Below are 16997 nucleotides of genomic sequence, written 5' to 3'. Positions count from 1 at the left end.
CAGGAAGGATCGGCGCGCGGAAATGCATAAATGGCCCGCATCATCCATGCGCAACAAGCCCTTTTATGACCGGGTACAAAGTCGATAATTAACCTTCTGTCAGGTGGTCTGGGTAGAGAGAGAGAGAGAAAGAGAGGGGAAAACGGTGAGACTGGCGAGGGGCCCAGCCAAGAAAGGCCAAGCATCCGTTTATGCACGCTACCGGCACGCTGCCGGGCCCGTTGTTCCTCCCTGTACATACACTTACGCTGGGCTGGCCCATACGAGCGCCGCCGTGGGTACATACAGGCCAGCCGTGCCTGCGGTGAGATTTATGCGTCTCGATAACAAGCGGAAATCCTTCCAGCTCGCATGCCTGCCAGGCGAAGCAGCAGAGATTGGGTGCCGATCAGCATGCTTATTGCCCTGCCTACATGATCGTCATCCCACCAAAGTGGCCCATCATCCATCCATCGTTCAGGTGGATATAGAGAGAGGTATATAGGCGCGCCCATATGCCGTGATTGCGCCATGGCAAAGATGGGCCCTCCGTCAAGGACAACCGACATATAGCCCGCGCAGATATGTACGTGCGCCCGCTCGCGCACGAGGCAGGCCGCGATGAAAGCTCCGGATGTCGTTTGGTGCCGGTTTCATGCCGTGGGGTTGTGCTACCGTAGGGCCGACCCATATGTGTGTGTGGGGGATTCGGGTTTTGCCTGGATGGATATGATGATGTGATATTGGTGGTGATATCGATACCTGCCACATAATATGGTTAATGCCCACAAGACGGAAGATTCCGCTTGATATCTGGAGACGGGCAGGCAAACTCCGCAAAGCCAGCTTCTACTCCTAGCAATAAGCAATAAGCATTCCGCGTGCTTGTCGTCGCAGATTGGTCAGCGTTGACAAAACATTCGTCAACCCAGGGGCACAACTTTCCCCGCAAAACCGGTCCAGAAGTTTATGCTGTGAGAAGGTTTGGTGAGACGAAAACGATCCTCGGAAACACGGCCCCAATTGGGGACCAACCGACTTCACTTGTACGTCTCGTAATGAATGACGCACCCAGAGGGGAGGGGATGCAGAGAGTTTGCAAGTGATCGTCAAACCCCAACGGGACATGCTCCACCCGGTCTCAAGAAATTCATCGTTGCCAACACCCCAAATGACTGATCTGAATGGCTGGACTCCACCACGCCTTCCTCTCTGTGTGTGGAAATCACGTCTTGATGGTTCCAGGCCTTTCTCTCTTTTCGAGCAGGACGAGCCGTGGTTCTTGAATGCTCAGCCCCAAGAACCGGAATTGGGTCTAGACAATGGCATTATCATAATGACCGGTCATTTCCCCGACACGCGTCGGCAACTTCGGACAGCCGGATACGCTAGCCGTTGCGGCGTTCCGCTTCTCGACCATTGTTTTCCTATCAAAGAATTGCCCGATCAGTATCATGCATGAGACTGGCGCTGGGAGACTGATCGTCTTTGCATCTCGCCTGGGCTTGCAGTAGGCAGCACTTTCAAGCCACCGTGCAAGCCCTCCTCTCAGCCCATCATCCATTGCCTCCTCCCTGACAGTGGTGGTCTGGCCTTGTTGGAGGCGAACTTGAAGGCAATAGACTTCAGTACTAAGCAGTAGGCGAGGTACAAGCCCGCCCACAAAGAGCCTCGCAGCTCGTCCATCTGCCATGGCGCTCGCAAGCTAAAAGAAGGCGTAGCTGTTCTACGCGTTCCTGGCGCTAGCGCAACTCGTTCATGCAAGGCTGAATGTTAATCCAAAAGCGGAAACGGGGAGAAGAAACAGTGGTCAGTCATTGGACAAGCTTCAGTGCCCAATGCAGTTTCAGCCCACCGAGGACGATTTACATGCTTACTGTGTCCTCGCATCAAAAAAGCACATCGTATGTGTTCTTTTTTTCTTTTTTTCGACACAGTGGATACCCCCGCAGCAGGGAAACGTGCCCTCGTGGAAGACTGTAGAGTTTGGCCGTGTCAATGCACATGTGGAGTGTATCTGGGTCTGTGAAGATTTGCTTTCGCCTGACATATGAGGCGGTGTGCCACGCGCGATCTGGCTTCACTCGTGTCGTTTCAGAAACAAGACCAAAAAAAGAACACCAGACATGTCACTGCTGCGGCGGCCTTTTGTGCTCTTCTTTACTGATTGAGTTTCATCAGCCACTGCGCCGCAGGCTAATTTTCCACATGGGCGGATTCTGCTCACTGTGAGCCTCGGTTCAAAGCAATCTCGCTGGCCCGATAATGTGCTCGAGTCTTGGCCCACGGAGCCAAAGCCGTGCTTCGAGCAGGGATACCACCATGTTTCCCGTGCCGTCAGGCTGCATGCCCCATGCGTCTCCTTTGTGCTGCTGCAGACCTGCATGCATGCAGTGTGTGTCTCAGCAGGGTATCAGGTATTGTGCATGCCAGACTTCCCGCAAGGTAAAGAAAGATGTTCCTTATAGTGAGGGGCTTCATGGAGGCCTGTTGCTGTGACGTACGGTGAGTTTGCTGTCGCTTCGGCCGGCTCTGTCCAGCCCCTGGACGTCCCCAGCATTTCCGAAGCTGGCATCAAGAGTCACCAACGTGTCGCCAGGGGTTCAGACATGTTTGATGGCAAGCCCCCACGCCTCGAGGGCTTGTTCAGATGGCTGCGCAGCCACCATTGTGCACTTCCACAGCGCATACCTGTTGGCTGACCCCTTGCCGGACCCATTTGTCGACATACGCCCACACGGTGACCATACCAGCGGGTTTGTCGAACGTCGAACAGCCTCCGAGACGCAGTTGGTGCTCGTCATGTGATCCTTTGTGTCCCGGCCTGACAGAGTGGAAACACAAAGAATGGTCTTTCGCAAACTTAAGCAGCCCATTGCATGCGTACAGCAGAGCAAAGACTTCTGCGACCCGACTGGGAAAGCTGCGCATGCTGACGGGCCTCCCGCTTCAGCGGCTGGGTGGGTAGGCAGCTCTGGACCCTTTCGACTCCCCAGCGAGCCAGGCCCTCGCCGCGAGTCAGATTGACTTTTTCTGTTCTGCTGGTTTCTGCACTAACATGACCATCATGCCGTGGCACAGGAGGCACACCTGCGCGGACTTGCCTCCGGTGCACGGCATCCCGTAGTCTAGCCTCATAGTGCACTGGCTCCCGCGCGGCCGCGAACTCTATTCCTGGCTCCAAGCCTTTGGCTGTGCCGCACGGCCGAGGCAAGAACAGTGCAGAACAAGATTACCGCTTCTCTAAGCGCTTCAGGCGCGAAAACACCGGATCGCCCTGTCAAGGCTTTGGCCGAAGGTAAATCCATGGCCAGGTATCTGCTCGTGGTCGGTGCTTGGCGTGGGTCTGGTTTCCATCAAGGACAGTCGAAACAATGCAGCCAATACGGACAATAGGGACAATGAAGCGCCACTTCTCAGATGGAGGCGGTCTCCGTGGGCTGTTGCCTTCTCCATATGCTCTAGTGCCTGCGGCTACTGCCGTTCGTCGATGCCCTACTCAATCATTACTTTCAGTCCTGGTGGACATGGCGTGGGCAGCGCAGCTGCGGCTCCCGACGGAAGAGCTGAATGGCCACCAAACCCACAGTGACGAGTGTGCGTGTTGCTGCATCGGCTTGTTCTGAATAGAACCTTGCATGTAATCCCGGTGGTGATCAAGCAGCAAGGCTACAGATCGGCGGTGCAGAGGCTGCAAGAGTGGTCACCAGAGCTACCTAAAATGGACAGCTTGCCGAGGTGCAAGCTAGCGATCCCGTGCCTTCGCTGAACCGAGTTGCAAAAGCAATCACCAATGCTCAAGACAGAAAGAGAGAAAAACCCTGCAAGGCTCGTGCGTTTGCCATCAACCAGGGGCTCTCGCGTGGTTCTGGTTGGTCCAAACGCAAGGTACACGCTGCACTGGCCGAAGCTAGCCACTACGTGCATGGCGGGAACGGGCTACGGGCAACGGTAAAGCTTCCCCGTGAGCACGGACAGCTTTGCCGAATGGCCTGGATGGCCCAACGGGTTGGTTTGCGGCAAGTAGTGATATAGTGCGCACGGCCGCTATGTGTCCAGCGACGTGCCTTTTGGCCTGGGAGCCAATGGGACCGAAGCCGTCCTATCCCCACTGCTTTGTCCAGACCCAAAGGGCCCCTGTCGTAAATCAAACGCGCCGTCTGCTACTGCATATGGCATAGGGTCGTGATCGACATTGTTTTTGTCCACTGTGCAGTATCGCATCTTTAGGCTAACACAGGCATGCCTCCGTTGTCGGTACACGAAAGATCCTTTGCCGAAGGTATCGTGCTTGAAGCTCATGAGACGCGGGATCCCAAGCAATGGAGCAGCTGGGCCTGCGTAGGCTCGGTCAGGCAAGGGTCACTGATTTCGGAAGTTGGCTCAAGCGGCACCCGTTTCCGAATGGAAGAGCAACTATGTAGCGGTAACACTGGTCACAGTATGCCCAAGGCTGCGTCGGTGCTCTGCTTGCTTGACCTTCGTTGGCTGGGTGAGGGACCTTGGATAAATAGCCGAGTACTCATGAGGACTGCCAACGCCCAAACCGCTTTGCGGTGGTGGGTTTCTTGTTTAGTCGTGGCTCGAATTGTGGCAGTATTGCAAGAGCAATCTGAATGCTTGCCATTTGGCGCTCAAAAGACATAAGAGAAGCGGTAGGCATCATCGACCGTCGTGTTTTTGTAACGCAACATGTTATTGCGCAGTAATGCTGAAGTGAGGCCCTTGTTCACAGCCTGTGTGTCCGACCCAAGAGTCTGGTCGATGACCGTACTCCATACTGCGACAAGCTGCACCAGAGAAGTGGGTTTTCCACGTCATCTGCCCAACAAAGGAATGTGGTTCCAACACGGTGTGAGTAGGGCCGTGCATGGACACAAACGTCTTCGGGCTCTTGTGTTCATTCGGGTAGTGTTATCGAGGTCAGCTGGTCGTCGCTTCAGCACTTCGCGATGGTGTTGCACACGCCCCGAGGCAAGCCCAGCAAACAATCAGCTAGAAAAAGAATCGGCGAGCATACGGAGATGCGCGGCGTCGTCCCGGCTGCGCACATCATGTACATTGGCGCCTCAGTTGCACCGGTGTGCTGCACAGTAGATGCACTGCCCGCATTGGCGCCACTGGCAGCATCCGTAGTCATTAGTCTTCCGTGTTTGCCGATTGTTTGCGAGGAGCATTGGCGTTCATTGTGTCCTTTAGTCTCATGCTGCAGCCGTCGAAGGTTCTCTCTTTTGGACATAGGTTCGTGCGACTTTACTATTTCAAGAGGAGCTGAAAGGTGCATGTATGTACCTGCATGCTGCCATGCATGGCGGTGGAGAAGCCTGTACTGTTCCTGCGATCAACGTGTCTGCCCTGCTTGCCAAAACTCAATGAGCACTGCTGCACCACTGGGCTGTGAACCAAGTGCAGCGCAGCAGAAGAGGCGGCTTGGCTCGTTCACTGACCATGCTCGATTTGGGTATGCCATTGCTGTTGCCGCGAGGTGTGACTTAATGACGCAGGCACAATTGCATCGTAGGGAGCAGTGCTTCCCCCCGAACAAGCACCTAGCCCGCAGGCTCTGTGGTCTCTACCTCACAAAATAGCCCGATGCGGAGGGGTACATGCTTGGGTACTCGGTGATCCATGTACGACGATGAATTCCTCGTGCTAGAAATGTCTCGTTGTGGCAGAGGAATGGCAGATCATAATCAAACACTCCCTCAATCCATGGGCACGGCGCTGTGATGGCCCAGGCAAGGGCAATCGTATCGGCAACAGCCTCGGCTGTCAAGGGGTGACCAATCCTGGCGTCGAAAGCTGCGGCGAATAATCTATTGATCATTTGGTTGTTTGATCCCGGCCAACAGGGTTGCGGGATTCGTGCTAATAAGTCTCTCTTGCTCCGGCCTTCTCAATCGGGCCATACATAGGTGGTCAGCATCGTGCCACTTGTTGGCTGTCATACGTTGTGCTGGCGCCCGGGACTTGTACAGAAGCCGCGTAGAAGTGGTTCAAGCCTGCGACAAGCCATCGCATCTTAGAGCCAGATGATCATCGAGTCAGAATTGGGGTAGGGTGCCCTGTCGTAGATCCTGGCCCACGGAGTATGCCCTAGCGGAGGGTATTTGCCCGTGGTCTTTTGCTCTGAATCCACAGAGATCATCTCTCTTGACGTACGCGAGCCGCGATGAGCGGGTTTGCAAGCCCAAGAACGGACCCCGGGAACGATATGTGGATCAAGTGCATGGTGCCCGACGGATACATCATTACAGGTCCGCGAGACTGGTAGTACTCCGTACGCAGTATGTCGACCTGCCCGGATGTGACGTGCAACGTGAATAAGCTGACTGGCAACGAGCGGTCGCGCGTTAGAGTGTAGCAGCTGCCCAGTCGATCTGCTTTCAGAGATGGGAGACACGCGAGAGCTTCATTGACCGAGGGAGCAGAATCAGTTCTGGAGCTCCTTATCGTGCAACGTCTCAAAGAAGGGGAGTGAAGGGGGCCTGTTGAGGGGTTCGCTCATGTCAGTGCTTGACAACGGCCGGAAACACTGTTTGACCCTGGCTCGGCCAACGTCCACGTCCACGGTTTCTTTTGGCACAATGACATGTACGTGAGCAACGACTGTCTGGTTGTGGCCGGATTGTGCACACTGCGAGCTAGCGGTTGTTGGTCGAGAACTGAGCACTGAAGGACGCGCATCGCCGAGCAGTTATGCGCGACAACTTGAATCGCAGAGCTGGTGCCGTGCCTTTAGGGCGGGCCGCAGGAGATGGTACTAGCGAGGACTCTGGAGCGGCGGAGCTGTGCCATGGGGCACGATCACGGCGCAGAAAAGAGCACGGTGTGATTGATGTGATTGCGTGTGACGGCAGGAGCCCTGGACTGGAGCTGGAGGCTGGCTGGCTGCTGCTGCGCAGTGGTGGTTGTTGTTGGTGCCTGTCACAAGCCAGGCAGGCGGACGACGCAGGAGCAGCACACGCACACGCACACGCACACGAGAGGGAGGAGGACGCGGAGGTGCCGGGCAGGGACTGCATGGGTGCGGCCGGGCTCCCTGCCTGCCCGGTCGGGAGCCCATGCCTCCCCGATTTGCAAACGACTGGGGTCGTGGTTGGAGTGATGCGCTGCGTCGTCCGCAGCAGCCACTCCAGACCGGCCTACCCACCTGGCCAGGGGCATGGACAGTCGACGACCACCACGGGCTATCATCGTGAGCGCTGAGGGATCAGTCAGCGTTCCATCATACCCCCCCTCCCTGCTCGTGGCCACTGCATCCGCCCGTCTTCGCATGGCCCGCTTCCGGCTGGCCCTCGCCGCCCACCTCTTCGCCTGGCTTCTGCGCCGTCTTCTGTCGTCTTCTTGCGCCTGCCCCAGGCCTAACCACGCCCTGCCTTCCTGCCTGCCTGCCTGCCTGCCCGCGTGTGACTCGAGACCTGTGTCACAGCTTGGTTGGCTTTAGGCTCAGAGTTGTCCTTGGTGCGTACCGCTTTCGGCGCAGGCCATTCTGACGAGATATCCTCCGCAGCTCTACTAGCTAGCAACAGCAGCAAGCCCGGCCAGTCACATCGCGACAGGACCGTCTCGAGACTCGCCGTGGTGACGATTGGCGGCGTCTGCCGTGCGTGCAATCCTGCGAGCCGCCAGCTTAATCCAGATGACGGCCTAGCCTCGGGCCCCATCGTCATTCATCTTCTGCAGACGCCATCTCCCGAGCACCGCTAGCCCCAGGCGGCTCGAGACTAGGACCTTAGCTCAACTGGTCGTCCCCCACGGCTGGGTCCTGGGCGAGGTTCGTTCGTGGCTGTAAGAACCCTTATTTCCAAAATAACATTACTACTTTGCCCGCCCGGCACTCCTGGCCCCTCCTCCCCTATCTCGTTCTTGAAGGTCATCTTTGGCTCTCTCGGCGTCTGCTCTCACGGCCTGCCTGGCATTTTTCCACAGTCGACCTCACCACTGGTAGTTGGCCACGTTGAAGGAGGCTTCTTCCGTCCACATGCGATTGGCGACTTTGAGCACAGGACTGTGCAAGTAAGGTCCCTGCTCAGCTGCACCAGGAGGCTTCGCCCTTACAAGGTATGCGACACTGCAACTGTCATGACTCCACTCCACCTGTCACACACATCCTTCTCGAGGCGGCCCAACCCTGGACATAACGCAAGCTGGATCACTGCTGCTCCGGTGTCAACCCGCAACGGCTGTGGTTGGGATCATTGCAGGGCATTCCCTGCAGACTCTGCAGGTGCCTGTCTGCAACACCCAGTACTAGTGGCCGACACGCGCACCTGGCTAGTCACCTCTGGCATTCCATTTACCTCCTCCCAAGCTCCAAACCACCAGTGTGATGCCACCTTTGGGCTCCCTTCATTCCAGTCCTCGCCTCTGATATTCAAGCCTTGTGTCTCATCTCTCCAGACACGGCAGCAACAATAACAACAAGACAACAACAACAACAACAACAACAACAACGCCATTGCCTCCTCCTTTTTCGAATCTCCCAACCCACTAACGCCGATCGCCCAGCTAGTCTACTTCCCACACAAACGATTGTCCAGCAACGACTCTATCTACACCCTGCGCAGCTCGAGAAGGGATACTTGCAATCAGTTCTCGACGCAGTTGCCCCTCGTCCGTCGCCTAATTCACCATAGCAGCTGCTACCGTATTCCATGGACGAATCACCACCAGATAAGACGTATTGAACCAGGCTGCTACCCGCATCAAATCGAATCCTCTGGCTCATGGTCTGGCGACGACAGCCTTGAACCACCAAGCATGATGCTGGACCATCAGAATTTGCGCGCAAGCCTCCAGGTGGCGCCACTCGCCATCCAGAAGCTTCAAAGCCATGGAGACTACACTGGCGAGAATGCCGACCAGCACAACGACTCTACGGGGTTGCCATATTCTGCGACACAACCTCGTACTACACCGCCAACAACGCCAAATACTTCGCAAGAAGCTCTTGTGCAGCAGATCCAGCCAATACAACCCGTGTTCCACAACTTCCTACGAGCATTTTACCCTTTCAACCCAACTGGCGCCATGAGCGACTCGACAGTCACATTACCGCTGAACGAAGGCGATGTTGTCTTGGTACACTCTATTCACACCAATGGCTGGGCAGATGGGACTTTGCTGCTAAACGGTGCTCGTGGATGGCTTCCCACGAATTACTGCGAGTCGTACAACCCCGAAGAAATCCGGAACCTTCTGAATGCTCTCCTCAATTTCTGGGACTTGCTTCGAAGCACGGCAACAAACGACCAAGACATTTTCGGCAACCAAGAATTCATGAAGGGAATAATCGCGGGTGTGCGATGCCTTTTGGTAAGAGTAGTATCGTCCAGCTTCTGTAGAACGCGCTCTAATCTCGATTGCAGGAGCGGACCCATTCCCTGACGCGCGAATCGCCGATCATTCAAAGGAGCGAAATCCTTCGCCGTGGCCGGAAGTCCCTTTTGTCTGAGCTGTCATCGCTCGTCAAAATTGCCAAGGCGCTGCAAGAGATATTAACCGAGTCGCTACCAGGGGACGATCACGTCAACGACATGATAGATGAGATGATTTTGCGAGCATTCAAAATCGTTCTCAAGGGCGTATGGTTTCTCGACCTGTTGGAAGACGATCGTCGCTCTCGAGCTACAGCCGCGGTCACAGTAATGGCAACCGTATTGGAGGAATCAGCTGTGCCCCCGACACCGCCCGCAGATGCCGTGGCTTTCTCGGATTCTCACAAGGCTCAAATTGAGGACAATAACCAGCGTGATGCTCAGACTTCGGGCCGCGATGAGAGTAGCTCTCGCGAACAATCTCAGACGGCCTTGGGACACAGGCGGTTATCGTCTGTGCGATCGCTTGCAAATGCCGGGCGTAGTACGGCACACTCACAACACAGACCTGGCAGCCGTGTGTCGGCGACCATATCCCACAGAGTGTCATTAGCGGGCCTGTCGAGCTCTACCCAGCCTCAGAACCTGATCTCGGAAAGACTCAACGCGAACCACGACACGTTCCTGTCCTACCTGGGTTCATTCATTGGCCGGTTGCATCTGCAATCACAGTCCCGGCCCGAGCTTGCAATGGCTATCAAGCAGTCCGCCATCTCCGGTGTGCAGCTAGTCGTGGTAGTCAACGCAGTCATCGAGCATAACCCCCTGGTTGCGGATTCGCTCGACCAAGCTTGCGGCTCGATGTTGGATCGCATTCGAGATCTGGTGTATTCTGCGCAGATGATTCTTCAGGACAGCGGGCCAGAAAGCGAGGACATCATTGTCGCTCAGGACAACTCGCACCTTCTCAGTGCCGCCACCAACTGCGTCAAAGCCGCAGGCGAATGCGTGGCGAAAACTAAATGGGCCATTGAACGAGTTGGCGACTTCGAGGTGATCTTGGAAGCCGTCGACTATCAGAGCATCCTTGAAGTTGACCTCGAGGAATTGGACACTCTCTATGAGAGTAAGAGCCGGCCAAGCACGGCTGGGCATGCAAGCGTGGCTGAGTCCCGGACGTGCGAATCGATGAGCGACTCTGTCTCGACCATGTCCCGTTCAGTAGTACATGCAGCTGAGAAGCCTCTGCCCGATATCCCTGTCTCGCCCTCTGGCGCCACTGATGAGGTTGTCAATGTTGAATCTCCTATCGAGGAACCGGCGCCTCAGACAGAGCCCGTGGGTGAGCCTGATGCAGAGATGCCAACTCATTCAATAAGTTCGCGCCAGAGCCTGCCGCCGCTCCCAAGACTCATCACTTCTGCTCTACCAGACATGGCACCCAATGCAACCTTGGAGGACTCGCGCGACATTGAGGGTCATGGCTCGTTCCGATCAGACACATTTACGGCCTCTAGTTCTGGTACTAACAGTACTTACTTGAGCCGTGACTCCGAGGCAAGCCTCCTCTCGGAGACTTCGACCCGTGCGACAACACCTGACATCGCTCTTGCACCGAAGCCACAACCATCTCTGTCAAACCTGAGTGCAGCTGCCAGCTCTAGCGCCAGCGAGGAAGTGGACGACGTAGAGACACGCCTCATGGAGAAGACATTTGCGCACGAGCTCATGTTCAACAAAGAGGGGCAAGTCACTGCTGGATCACTTCCTGCGCTTGTCGAGCGCCTCACAGCCCATGAGTCGACACCTGATGCTGCCTTTGTCTCAACATTCTACTTGACGTTCCGGCTATTTTGCACTCCAGTCAAGTTCTCGGAAGCGTTGATCGAGAGATTTGACTGCGTGGCTGAGACACCTCACATCGCCAATCCCGTACGCCTTCGGGTGTACAATATTCTCAAGGGATGGCTCGAGTCACACTGGAGATATGATTCAGACCATATTGCTTTGCCTGCGATTCAAGCCTTCGCGGAGACCAAGCTGAGCTCTGTGCTGCCTGCGGCTGGCAAGCGACTGAGCGAGCTAGCAACCAAGGTAGCAACTGCCGACTGTGCTTTGGTTCCGCGCTTGGTGTCGTCGATGGGCAAGACTAGCAGCTCGATCTCCCAATATATGCCCCCAGACACACCCCTGCCAAACCCGGTCGTGTCACGGAGTCAGCAGGGCCTTTTGAATAATTGGAAGGCAGGCGGCACCTTGCCGTCTATCCTTGACCTCGAACCACTCGAGATTGCCCGCCAGCTTACGCTCCGGCAAATGAACATCTTCTGTGCCATCCTGCCCGATGAGCTTCTGGGATCGCAGTGGATGAAGAAGGGGGGAGTCGACTCCCCCAACGTCAAGTCTATGTCCGGCTTTTCGACAGATCTCTCCAACCTGGTGGCCGAGACCATCTTGCAGCATCCCGAAGTAAAGAAGCGCGCAGCTGTCATCAAGCAGTGGATCAAGATTGCGAACCACTGTTTTGAACTGAACAACTATGATGGACTCATGGCCATCATCTGCAGCTTGAACAGCTCCATCATCATCAGACTCCGAAAGACCTGGGATCTGCTCAGCGTCAAGCGTCGTGAGATGCTCAAAAAGCTCCAAGGCATTGTCGAACCAGCGAACAACAACAAGGTGTTGCGAGCACGCCTGCAGGGACATGTTCCTCCCTGCCTGCCATTCCTTGGCATGTTCCTGACCGACCTGACATTCGTCGACATTGGCAATCCTGCCACAAAGCAATTGCCCGGGAACGACTCAAACGATCGCGGGTTGACTGTGGTCAACTATGACAAGCACATGCGCACGGCGCGCATTATTGGGGAGCTCCAGCGCTTCCAGATTCCGTACCGCCTCAGTGAAGTGAGCGACATCCAGGACTGGCTTCAAGCCCAAGTCGACAGGCTGAAGGAGTCAGACCAGAGCAATGTTCAAGTGACATACTATCGCAAGAGCCTGCTGCTCGAACCCCGGGACACGGCTTCTCGGATCCCACAGGACGCCACATCTACTGGCAACAACGCCGCCCCACGGTCAGACTTCCTCGGCTCCAGATGGCTCTCTCGGAACCAACACAGCAATGCCACGACCACTTCGTAACCCGCGTTGTGGCCGCGCCGACTGTGTTTAATTCAACATCCCTCGTGTCCTTCTTTTCTTACTCCATTTCCTAATTCCTTCGTTATCTTCCCTGATACCCACGTAGTTCTTCTTTATCTTGGCGGGCGGGCTTCATGCGGCATATTTGGATTATTACGGCGCTCGGTGTCCTTCTTTTCATTCCTTTTTACGCACTATCAGGCTTATCATTGTTTGCTGGGATCTTGGCGTTTGAAGGCAAGCCATGAGCGAGTGGCGCCAGCGGTATCTACTCAGAGATCGCCTCGTCATACTGGGTATCTTTCTTCCCAGAGATTTCATAAAGGAGCACCTGGAGGGATACAACTTTGGAGCCTCGCGGCTTGTACATTATGGGAAAGGGGGTGCTCCTTCAGAACATGACGGATCGGCTCGATAAAAGTCGGGGAGACTGGGCACTGTCTTCATTGAAGCACGAGACACTTAGCAGGTAGACACAAACATGAGATTCATGAGTTCTGTCATATTCAGCCTATGGCTTGAGTGCCCTGAGACTCCATATTTGTATACTGGTTCGAGATTTTGCAGAGACCAACAACACGTGTGCCTGGCGATCGCCAACGGAAGACAACCTTGGAACGTTTAAGACTATGTAATTGTAGAGATGGATTTGGAGGCTGCACGCCATGACGTCTTTGAGGCAGGGGCGTGGATGCGTCAAAGCACATGCACTTCGTGGTCCAGCAGAGTCGATCCGACCAACAGACCGTCACACAGCCGCGCAATCACGTCTCATCATACAGCCCATACTTCCGCGTAGAATTCATGACTTTGCAAGCTTTATTGGGTATCTACTAATTCTTGAAATCATGTCATGAACCGTGAAACTCTTTTGAGGGTTCCACAGGAGTGGGGTGAAGGAGTTATGCATCTACCGCTTGATTTCGGTCTGAAAAGTTTCCCGAACCCAGCGCAAAAGCTCAAGGAAGAGACGTGCTTTCGAGGCGAATGCTATGGCTCCCGGCGCGTCATTAAAATTAAAACAATGTCGACCCCCTTGCACAAACGGACTCTGGGCAATCATTGTCCCCATTGTCTGCTTTCAAGTCGCATCCGTCTTCTTACTCTCTCTCTCTCTCTCACTCATATACACACACAGACACACAGACGCACACGCACACCCTGCCACGTCTAAGCCTCGCCATGGGCTCGCTTCTCCTCAATGATAGCTGCGGGGAGAACCTGCTCAATGTTCTCGTCACTGAACTTGAGGTCCTCCTCGATGTCGGTGGTGTCCTTGATCTTGATCCAGATGACAGGAGCAGCGATCAGGAGAGATGCGGCACATACACCCCACTAAAGCGAGCGCAAACAAAATGTGTTAGCTCTCGTCCGTGTGACAGCGATGTTGGGACTCGGGTACAAAGGAGACCATAGAATTACTTACGGTAGCGCCAAAGAGAGCATTGTACGAGACCTTCAGACCGTTGAGGCGCCAGAAGATGGCGGCACCGGCGGACTGGATGCCCTTGTAGAATCCAGCCATGTTGGCGGTCTTGCGACCAGAGTTGGACAGGGCACCCATGTACCAGTAGATGGCAGTCTGCCAGACAGCGTCGTAGAAGCCGTAGAAGATGTACAGGAACATGGGGCCGATGTAGGCCGGGTTGGTCCAATCTTGGGCGTTGGCCACGTACTCGGGGGTCAGAGTAGTTTCGCGATCAGCAGCATTCTTCTGCCAAGCGTAACCGCCACCCCAAATGACCATGGTCAGGACAAACAGAGTCACAAACGAGGCCTTGGCACGAATGGAGCGACGGAACTTGTTGAAGTCCAGGGCGTAGCCGAAGAAAACGGCACCAAAGATTTGGGCAGCCCAGTAGAGCAGGTTGTTCAGAGCACGAGTGCGCAGGTTGAAGTGAGGGCCGTTGACAGCGTTCTGTTGGTAGGTGTAGAAGATGTTGGAGGCGAAGAACATGGGGAAGAGCGCAATGACCCATGGCTGAAGATACAGGCACTCCCACAGGCCGACGAATTCCGACTGCCAGGTAGGGTTCTTCATGAGGATGACCTTGGAGCCATCCTCACGAATGACATTGTCGGCATCGCAGAGGAACAAGGCGAGCAGGGCGCCAAGCGCCATGAGGATGATGAAGCCAATGTAGGTGCCGTCAGCGACGCTGCCGTTCGTGGTCGAGTTGACGTTCTGAGCAAGCGGGATCAGGGCTCCGACAACGGCACCCGTGTTGAAGATGATCCAGAACCACGAGATGTAACGGCCCTTGGAACCCTCAGGGGGGTATGACATCATGATGGCGCCCTGGGCGGTCCAGAGGAGACCGGCACAGAGACCAAGGAAGGCACCGGCAAAGATGACGAAGCCCTCGTTCTGGGTGTGGTTGTAGCAGAGAAAGCTGGCGGCGTAGAGGCAGTAGCCGATGCCACCGAAGGCGAGGGTGACCTTGACGCCGAGCTTGTTGGCGAAGGTGCCGGCAAAGAAGGCGACGACAGCAAAGACGGAGTAAAGAGCGGTGCTGGCGTTGTCCTGGACCGTGCTGACGAGCTGGCCACCACCTCCGAGGCCACCAAGGGCGTTGTACATGCCCGGACAGAGGAAGCAGACAAAGGCGACCATGAGAAGCTGGATCTTTGGCGAGGCGTACCACAGGCGTGTCTTGCCAATGCTGACGGTCTTGTAGAGCCACCCGCTGGGCAGGCCCTGGTCGGGGCTGTTGAGCCCAGCCGCCTCGGTGCCGACATAGGCCGGAGGCGCCTCCTTTGAGTCTGACATGCCGGAGGGTATCTGTTTGGATTGCAGCCTGCAATTGGGGCGAGTAAAGCAGTGGTTAGCATACCAGCATGGAACAGACAAGCTCTGTGGGTGATGGCCGGCAGAGCTGGCACATGACAGCGTGACAGACGACGTGATGGTGCAGCGCAGGCAGGTTGGTGGCGGACCTGGGCGATACGGATCGACAGAGAGGGGGGCAACTCACCTTGATGTGAAGGTCTGTGTCCACGGGCTGGCTCTGAAGTCTCTCTGGCGCCTTTGTGCGAGGGTGTGCTCGAGAGCTGGCTACCTTGGGGAGGGAGAGGACGGGAGGCGCGATGGTGATGGGCCGGGCGCGGCCAGAGTCTTTATGGACCGGGCGGGCCAGCGATCAGCGAGAGGGCCGGAGGAACGATGCTGAGCAGTCCGTAGAGCCACCCAGCTCGCCAGGCTGGGTGAGTGAGCACAGTTGCGCCGGATGGATGAGCTACCCTGAATCTGGCGATGGGCACTTTTCTGCAATGCACACCAGGGTCTTGCCACGGGCAGGGATGGCCGCCCTCCCGCGCTCCACCCGCGCCTGCTGCTGCACCACAGAGCAGACGTGCCCAAGCTTAACTGCGCGGGGGGCTCCTCCAGTGGGCAGGCAGGGTGGAGGTCAGCACCGCAGTCGCCTATCATTGTGCCGGGCCCTATTAGGGGAGCCTTCGCTCCTCCTTGTTCGAACCACACCCCTTTGGCTCTGTCATTGGGCCCCGGCCGGCGCCTCCCCAACGGCCTGCTATCATCATGTATCATGCCCACGAATAATGCAACCATGCCTGTCTCCAGATTCCAGCTCGGCCGGCTCGCTTCGGACGGCTTCTTCACGCCTCGTGCTGGCAGTCTCGGCCGCGCGCAGCACACAAGCGTGGCGGCAGCAGCTTTTCAGACACGTTCGACTCAGCCCTGACTCGGGAACACGAAGCAAGACAGAAGCACGCCTGAGAGCCGTTCAAACCATGTCCCAGGGCCGTATTTCTCGGGGCTGGTGACCGCCTAGTCTAAGAGCCCCGTCGCCAATTAGACCTTCGCACGTCCAACGAGGGGGGACACAGCATGGCATGGTTACAGCAACGTCGTCTTGACAGTCACATCTCCGCATGCCTAGCACCGTCCACAAACCTCATCCCGACGCCGGCGACAGGCACGCGACCCAACCCTCGGCTTTGCCTGGAGAAGTTGGTGGGCGGAGCAGGGGTTCAGATACGACAAGCTCGCCGCTGGTCAGCCACCACACGAACAGATCGACATCCGCCTAAACTAGCTAATTAGCTCGAGCACTGCTTCCGATCCAGAGTGCTCACACGGGCTTACATGTGGTAAACCGTTAAGCGCCTTGCGCTCATTTCCCACGCTCTTGCTTCACCAACCAGGAGCACCAGCCTGTTGTACACTCTTCCCGCTGATTACTTCGAGATGACTGTGGGGGGGGGGGGGCACAACCATGACAAGCCAGAGTGCTGGTCTGAAACTGCGGGTTACGACACGGTGAGCAAAGAGCCGGTATTTGACCAGTTCCATTACCTTGCTGTGCCATCGACTTGCAGCAGACGTCGCGCACAATCATCTGAACATCTGACAGCCAGGCTGGTCCAGCTATCGTCAAACCCGGCATTGTGAGCGAGCACATGGGGCAATAGGGCCATATCCCCACTTGTTTTTGCCGAATGAAGGATCAGTTGAACAACACACCCACTGTTCGTGTTGCGTGGAGGTGGGGAGCGGAGCCCCTGGTCAGACACCTTTCTTGATCTGGATTT

At 56.0% G+C, this 16997-nt stretch overlaps 4 protein-coding genes across 4 annotated transcripts; 2 read left to right on the top strand and 2 right to left on the bottom strand.

The window, feature by feature from the left end:
* Positions 1 to 2629: 2629 nt before the first annotated feature.
* Positions 2630 to 5016, top strand: B0I36DRAFT_426986 (uncharacterized protein; the record flags this gene model as incomplete). Its single annotated transcript, XM_046162413.1, has 5 exons — positions 2630 to 2943; positions 3165 to 3277; positions 3376 to 3500; positions 3709 to 3930; positions 4210 to 5016. The coding sequence occupies 5 exons, from the start codon at positions 2630 to 2632 to the stop codon at positions 4624 to 4626; spliced, it is 1191 nt and encodes a 396-aa protein (XP_046018628.1). The 3' UTR covers positions 4627 to 5016.
* On the bottom strand, positions 4563 to 6572 carry B0I36DRAFT_379513 (uncharacterized protein). Its single transcript, XM_046160771.1, has 2 exons — positions 6142 to 6572; positions 4563 to 4769 (listed from the first exon to the last, which is right to left on the bottom strand). Exons 1-2 carry the CDS (start codon positions 6229 to 6231, stop codon positions 4614 to 4616), a joined length of 246 nt encoding a protein of 81 aa, XP_046018627.1. The 5' UTR covers positions 6232 to 6572; the 3' UTR covers positions 4563 to 4613.
* Positions 6573 to 8742: 2170 nt separating this feature from the next.
* On the top strand, positions 8743 to 12446 carry B0I36DRAFT_234462 (RasGEF domain-containing protein; the record flags this gene model as incomplete). The annotated part of the gene is made up of 2 exons (XM_046149315.1): positions 8743 to 9297; positions 9351 to 12446. 2 exons carry the CDS (start codon positions 8743 to 8745, stop codon positions 12444 to 12446), a joined length of 3651 nt encoding a protein of 1216 aa, XP_046018626.1.
* An 801-nt stretch (positions 12447 to 13247) lies between these two features.
* Positions 13248 to 15669, bottom strand: B0I36DRAFT_311010 (major facilitator superfamily domain-containing protein). Its single transcript, XM_046152320.1, has 3 exons — positions 15422 to 15669; positions 13873 to 15244; positions 13248 to 13781 (listed from the first exon to the last, which is right to left on the bottom strand). Exons 2-3 carry the CDS (start codon positions 15214 to 15216, stop codon positions 13617 to 13619), a joined length of 1509 nt encoding a protein of 502 aa, XP_046018625.1. The 5' UTR covers positions 15217 to 15244; positions 15422 to 15669; the 3' UTR covers positions 13248 to 13616.
* Between the last annotated feature and the right edge of the window lie 1328 nt (positions 15670 to 16997).

This window comes from Microdochium trichocladiopsis, assembly GCF_020744255.1.
Source record: "Microdochium trichocladiopsis strain MPI-CAGE-CH-0230 chromosome Unknown B0I36scaffold_1, whole genome shotgun sequence".
NCBI classification, from domain to species: Eukaryota; Fungi; Ascomycota; class Sordariomycetes; order Xylariales; family Microdochiaceae; genus Microdochium; species Microdochium trichocladiopsis.
This window is presented reverse-complemented; position numbering and strand designations above follow the sequence as displayed.